We start from the raw sequence: 6,909 nt of genomic DNA, 5'->3' as shown, positions 1-6,909 counted from the left end.
GATTTTCGTTTTAGGGTGTGAGAAATAGAGAAGATATAGGTGAGAAGAATTAGGTGGGCATGTGGGAAATAGAAAAAAAAAGTAGGTGGACACGTGAGAAATGTGACGAAAAGTAGGTAACGATTTTTTATTGGGCTCTTATACCTGACGGTTTTAAAACCGTCGCCTATAAGGGCCCAATAAATTTTACTTTAAACAGGTCGTTCCCTTTTCATATTAGGGCTTAAATTCATATTTTATTTTTTTTCATATAAATATATTTTTTATAATTACTAAAATATATGTATATTTTATACATTTAGTTATATTTATATGACTTTTAAATAATATTATATATAAAAAATTATTAGCATCATTAGAATTCAAAAATATTTATTTAGAAATACTTAAATTTTTATATAAATCGTATAAATAAATTAATATATAATCTTAACTTTTTATTTTTTAATATTTTTAATTATAAAATTTTATAATTATTTAACTTATTTATAATTGATAATTCATAACTTATTATTATTACTATAATTATCAATAATAATAATAAATTATATATAAGGTTTTTAATATGTCTTACTTCTGTACTTTTGGGTTTGTCGTATGTCATGTATTTCAGACTGATCTACTAATCTTTCTTATGTGTTGTACTTTTAGTGCTTCCCATGCTATGTCGTGTTTGAAGATATATTTTTGTGTCGTGTAGTGCCATTTTATAGCATCGTGTCTAAACTTATATTTTTTTGTGCCTAATCATGCTCGTGCTAATTTTGTGCTATGTCAAAAAACCCGACCTTTATTTGCAATACTAGATCGAATTTGATTAGTTTAGTTAATTTTGATTGAATTATTAAATGTATAGAGTTTTGTGGTGTGATTTTTCTTTTTTCTTTTTTCAAAAAAAAAGTATTCTCAAAAACGATAAAAGTAATTGAAAATATTCCTTAACAATTGCAGTATGAGAAACTATGTAAGTATAAATTAGCTAAAAATCAAGTTTATTAATAATTTATTATTTTATATATTTATTATATGTATTTTTTATTTGTACTGGGGAGATTAGCATTATTTTATTAGAGTTGTACTAGCAAAAAAATTCAAAAGAATTAATAAACAGAAGAGAGTAATAGAATATTTGGAACAATTTTTATCATTAGAATAAAAAATCAATGGACAAGCTCTACAGCTAATTGTGTATAAAAATTGTGGCTTGAACTTGCTCTCAGTTCACAGCCAAGCTTTTTTTCAATACTGTTACCTCTTTGTTAAGGCAATACGTACAGCTTTTGACAATTAAATCAGTTACATTTCGTTTTCTTATTACTAATTATAATTAATAACGCCCCTCTTGTATTCTGTCCTACACCCTTTAGGTTTTTTCTTCGGCTCCACTCTACAATTAAGCTGTGCATTAATATATGTAGACGCAAAAGCCATATAAGTTAATTTCTTTTAAATCTTGATCCGAAAGTCACTGAACATTATTGACTATGACGACATGAGTAATGGCTCCTCCTCCTCCTATTCTCATACACGCAACTCTTTCAATTATTTATTAGGAAATATATTAATTAAAGAAAACAAAGTGACAAATTAATCACCACAATAAAGAAAGAATAGCCAATTTACATATACGGTATATGCTATGCTGGCACTACAAAAAGCCATACAAAAATACACATCTGTGTTTCTTTGTTTAATTATTATTCAATTCTAATATACGCTATGTATTTTCGATTGGCGTTATTATTTTATTAAGAAGCAAATTAATTTCGTCATACAGTTTCATTAGTCTGTCCTACATTTTAGCTATAAATACGAGTTTAGTCTTTGAGAGTTTGCTTCAAGAAAAACACCTTAAAATATTTGGTTCTTTCTTTAGCTCCAAAATCTTATTGTCTCTTTCTGTCCATAGAGAGATAGAAGAGAGAAGAGAGAGATGGCAGCCTTGAGGTGGGTTGTTCACTCGGCGTGCCACGTTTTGGGGTACACTACTAAGGACACAAACAGCTGTACTCCGTCTAATCAGATGGCCTCTGCAGTGGGGTACCCTAATCACCAAGCCAATATTGTTAATGGGGATCATCATGATCAGGTGAAGAGCTTACAAGTGAATTCTATTACTAAGGAGGGGCTGTCGTCTAATTACCCTTCTGGTTTCCAAATGCCTCTTCATTACCCTCGTTATTCCAAGGCAGACTATGAGAAAATGGACGAGTGGAGATTGGACACTCTTCTCATGGAATATGGTCTTAATTTTAAGGGCACTCTTTATGAGAAAAGGGAATATGCAAAAGGAGCATTTTTGTGGCCTGATCAGTACTAGATTGATGCTATATTGCATGTCTCGTTCCACTTCCAGATATAATAAACAAATTCGCATGTTTTGTGTATTGCTATTACTATATATATATATAAATATATTTCTCTCTGGTTCAATCGTATGAAGCCTTATTGTACTAGCTAGCGCCTAGCGAGCGATCGAGCCTGTAATATTTCAAAAAGTCAGTCTATGAAATTTTCTGGTGGTATTAGTATATGGTACTTTTTCACTTGTCTTTTGTGCATAGAAGAAAATGTAGTAGCTGTACTACTTTAGTTTTGAAGGGGAGAAGGCTGCCATGACATTGAGCTATAGACTATAGTTATTACAAGAAAAAAGTGTATAACAGTCAGAGCTTATGTGGAATTGCTTTTCTGGGAATTAATATACATGCTTTGCTTATTGAATTCCACTTATGGATTTTCAAAATTAGTTAATTCATTAGAAACCACTAGCTGTAATTACGAGGTTGCATTTTTCTTTACAGGGTAATGAACAAGAAATGAGATTTGTCCATATATTGACAAATCGATCACTATTATTGTCAGGGTTATTATCGTATTTTCCCGATGTGGTATAATCGTGTGGCAGATCATGAATACCTTTTTGTTGGTGAGTTACTTTCTGGAAACTTCTGGCAATCTTTCTCTCACGACTCACGAGCACTTAAATGTACACCTATATATATATTTCTGACAATATATATTACCATTATTTTTTTCCGAAAATTATTATATAGTACACATACGTAAGCATATGAGATGTCAAATTTGTGGCTAACCATAGTTAGAGGTCTGATAAATGATAGTATGCTTCTTTGGTTAATTCATCACGTTATATATATTGAGATTGGGTTTATTCCATTTTCTGCATTTTTTAGTACGTAAATATTTTCCCACTTTGCAAGGTTTGTTAGTTTTCAATGTACAAATAATAATTAATTAGCATAATCTTGAATTTTTAACAAATTCTTAGAGCGAAAGATTCTTTATTTTTTTTAAAAAAAACATAATTCATTGTATTTAATTTAGTTAGAAAAACTAGTAATATTTAAATTATAGGGTCGACAAATTCATAATGATTGATAAATTAAAGCTGTAAAATCATTTATTTTTGTAAGGATTTAAGCTGTAAAATCATAAAGATATAACTTTAAATTGAAAAATTCATGTCTAACAAAATTCCCATATATTTTCTCAAAAAAAATAAATGATAATAATATGATATTATAAATCCTAACAATACACTACGCGATTTTAGACATTGTTTGTTTTGTTTAGCTTTGATTAGTTTCCTTTTATTTCTATATATCGCTCGATCGTAGATGACTTTTACAACAAACCTTCTTCATAATAATATTACGTCACAATATATATGCAAAGAAACATTATTTGTCCATGTATACAAATATAATAAAGTATTAGTTTTTATTTAGGAAAAAATAAAGTACTAATTGACATGATGATTAGTTCATACTGAATCAAGTTTCGGGGGTTAAATACTTAATAAGTCATTGAACATAATAATTACTTGTGCTATACTTCTCATAAAATACATATATATTTTCAAATTTCTAGGGTAGATATATATGTGAATCATGCGCTAGCTAACTTCACTTAATCATTTTGATTATTTTTAATGTTTAATTTAGTTGCCTTACGTACTCTACTGTGACTTGATTTTGTTTCTTTCCTTTTATCAATTCTTAGAAGAGGAAATAACTTGGGCCAACAAGCGTTGTATCCATAAATCAATCAATGAAACTTGACGTACTATTCATTTTTTATAAAATATACTTTCGTTTCGAACAAATAGAGTACTTGCACCGTTGACAGACAAATAAATAAATTATATATTAATTGAGCAAAAATAAATTAATATTTTTTCGACCTGACTCACTAGTTTTGGTGGTTACTTGTGGACCCCTTTAATTATTTTATTAATATAGCAAAGAATTATTCTTAATCTAATTTATTCTATCATGTGAATGAGGTGAACAAAAAGACCAATTTTCTCACTGTGACAAGGCTCACATTATCACGTACGGTAGTGGTGACAACTAGAAACTTCAAAAGAATCTGATCTTTTAAGACAAAATCTATATAAATAAATAAAATATAACAGTGATGAAGGGATTTTACAAGTACCTAAATAGTCTACCCTAAAAAAAAAGGTACTTAAATTGTCTCCATAATTAATTGAAAGTTCCATTTTTGCCCATTACTTATTCAATCACAAAGGTCAACATTGGTAATTTGGCAAGTATACCCCATGGAATTATGAAACTGTTAGGACAACTTGTAGGACTAGCTAGTACCTATATATAAAATATAAATAGAGAAGGAGAGACATCGATCATCAATATTCAAAAGAAACTAAAATCAAGAAATTTCATTTTCACATATCAACGAAAGCAATAATTCCCTGTTAAGCTTATTCTTCTCCTTCTCCCTAGCTAGCTTTTGCCTTTTATTATTTTATCTTTCAATTAAAAGAAATAATATAAGTAATATTAATGGATGAAATTCATGAATACCAGAAGCTCCAGTCATATGGTTATGGTGATCATTATTCAATTGTTGCAAAGTCTAACAATAATTATAAAAGTACCAATATTTGTTGAGAAGGACTTTGCAGGTTGTTGTATCAGTCACTATTTTGTCTTTTTTCTATTGTTACTCCCATGGCGTTTCTTTCTTCCCTCATTCATTCAGTGTCTACTTCTCAACTTTCCTTTTCTCATTGTTCACTCGCACACTTGAAAGAAAGTACATGTTCCTTATTTGTAACGGAATCCTTGTTTTTCTCGCCAAAACCTCTGTTTCATCAGGCGATTACATCTCCTCTTGTTTAGACCAAACCACAATTAATTCAGCAAAAACAGCAACAGCAGCAGCAGCAACAGCCGTTGTCGTTGAAGAACATCAAGTACTGGAGTCTAATTCAGCTGATCATGATGTCGTTTTTGAGGAAGAAGCGACAGATCAAGATGAACAAGCTCAACAACAAGAAGCTGATCTTGAACAAGTGAAAAAATGTGCTGATCAGGATGATAATAATGATGGTGGTGATGATCTGAGTCTTATCATGAATAGTACTTCTACTACATTATTTGATGATGAGAATGAAAACGACAATGGTGATGATGGTGGCAGCGACTACATTTTGAGTAAGCAAGAAGCGAGTAAATACGATGAAGAGTTGATAAGTACTGATGAACTCAACAAAAAGATTGAAGAGTTCATTAGGAAAATGAAGGAGGAAATCAGGGTCGAAGCTCAGCAACAACAACAGCAACAACTAATAGCCGTTTAATTATTCATAATAAGGTTATTTACAAATTTAATTTTACTAATAATTATTTATATTGTATCTTTGCATGCATGTATGCACTAGATTGATCAGTATACGTGTTCTTAAGTCTTTTGAATTTAATTATAGCTAGTGTCTTTTTCTACTTCTTCTTCAGAAGTACTTCTTTTTAGATTAGTGCTTTTGAGGATGTTTCAATGATCAACATCATTTATTACGTACCAATATGTTAAATCAATTTCTTAGTTGTGTTTTAAACCAAATTCCATATAGTTCTCATATTTCAAGATTTTGATGTAATTAAGAAGTTTAATTATGATTTATTATTTATTTAATGTGTGACGGGAGTTTTGTAGAAAGAACTAGAAAAGGCAAGACTCGTCTACGTAAAAAATAGGGACATAAAATTTACAGCAATAATAATAAGCCGTACAAATACAAAAGAATAAGATATATCTATCAATTAATAATTTGGGTTGTGTGAGGAGGAAGCGTGATTATATAATTAATCAATCTATATTATAATAATAAGGAATTTTTTTTTTTTTTTGAAAGAAACTTAGTTCTAATAATAAGGAAATTAGTAGAGTAGTTGAAGTAAATAATAGTGAGTGATGTCACGTCATATCAGCAATATCAGGGGCGGACGTACTATATAGCATAAAGAGGCCATGGCCCCCCTAGATATTCTATATGCCTGTGGTTAAGTTTCTATATTTTATTTGATTTTTTTTTCTTCTTTTGCTAGTTATGTAATTCAATTTGTTTTTATAATTGAGTACATTGGAGATCTTGTTTGACAAAGTCAAACTAAAATTATATATATATATGGTATGTTCTAGAATTAATTTTATATACTTAATTTTATAAAATTCTATTCTATTTTCTTTTTTTTTAAGATATTTATTTTTTCTCTAATAATATTAATTTACTTGGTAAGATAAGCTATTTTAGATTTTTCTAAGTATAAAATGATAATTCTTTCTCTTACTCTTTCATTTTTTATAGCTACCACAAAGTAATTTTTCTCAACTACCAATATAGTGAAGACTACATTCTCCGAAAAGATAGAATGAATTTTTATGTGATTGTTTGTAAATATATATTGAAAGAGAAATCACCAAAAATTTAATATAAATTCCTTTATCGATGAATTTTGTGATATACAAGAAAAAAATTATGTATTTTAATTTAATTATGAATTTAATAAAGAATATTTACAATGAAACTCCCATAATATTTGCAGTACACATATGATCCTAAAAAAAATAGCGACAAAA

General features: G+C 29.0%; 2 protein-coding genes across 2 annotated transcripts; both read left to right on the top strand.

Annotated features, from left to right (window-relative positions):
- Positions 1 to 1,777: 1,777 nt before the first annotated feature.
- LOC115707288 (uncharacterized) lies at positions 1,778 to 2,533 on the top strand. The gene has a single exon (XM_030635200.2). The coding sequence runs from the start codon at positions 1,934 to 1,936 to the stop codon at positions 2,318 to 2,320; it is 387 nt and encodes a 128-aa protein (XP_030491060.1). The 5' UTR covers positions 1,778 to 1,933; the 3' UTR covers positions 2,321 to 2,533.
- A 2,158-nt stretch (positions 2,534 to 4,691) lies between these two features.
- On the top strand, positions 4,692 to 6,233 carry LOC115706871 (pheromone-processing carboxypeptidase KEX1-like). Its single transcript, XM_030634629.2, has one exon. The coding sequence runs from the start codon at positions 5,090 to 5,092 to the stop codon at positions 5,630 to 5,632; it is 543 nt and encodes a 180-aa protein (XP_030490489.2). The 5' UTR covers positions 4,692 to 5,089; the 3' UTR covers positions 5,633 to 6,233.
- Positions 6,234 to 6,909: the final 676 nt, after the last annotated feature.

This window comes from Cannabis sativa, chromosome 1, assembly GCF_029168945.1.
Source record: "Cannabis sativa cultivar Pink pepper isolate KNU-18-1 chromosome 1, ASM2916894v1, whole genome shotgun sequence".
NCBI classification, from domain to species: Eukaryota; Viridiplantae; Streptophyta; class Magnoliopsida; order Rosales; family Cannabaceae; genus Cannabis; species Cannabis sativa.
Note: the sequence above shows the minus strand (reverse complement) of the source record. Positions and strands in the feature narration are given on the sequence as shown.

Coding starts and splice junctions, on each gene's coding strand:
- LOC115707288 (XM_030635200.2), top strand. CDS start 1,934: ATGGCAGCCTTGAGGTGGGTTGTTCACTCGGCGTGCCACGTTTTGGGG.
- LOC115706871 (XM_030634629.2), top strand. CDS start 5,090: ATGTTCCTTATTTGTAACGGAATCCTTGTTTTTCTCGCCAAAACCTCT.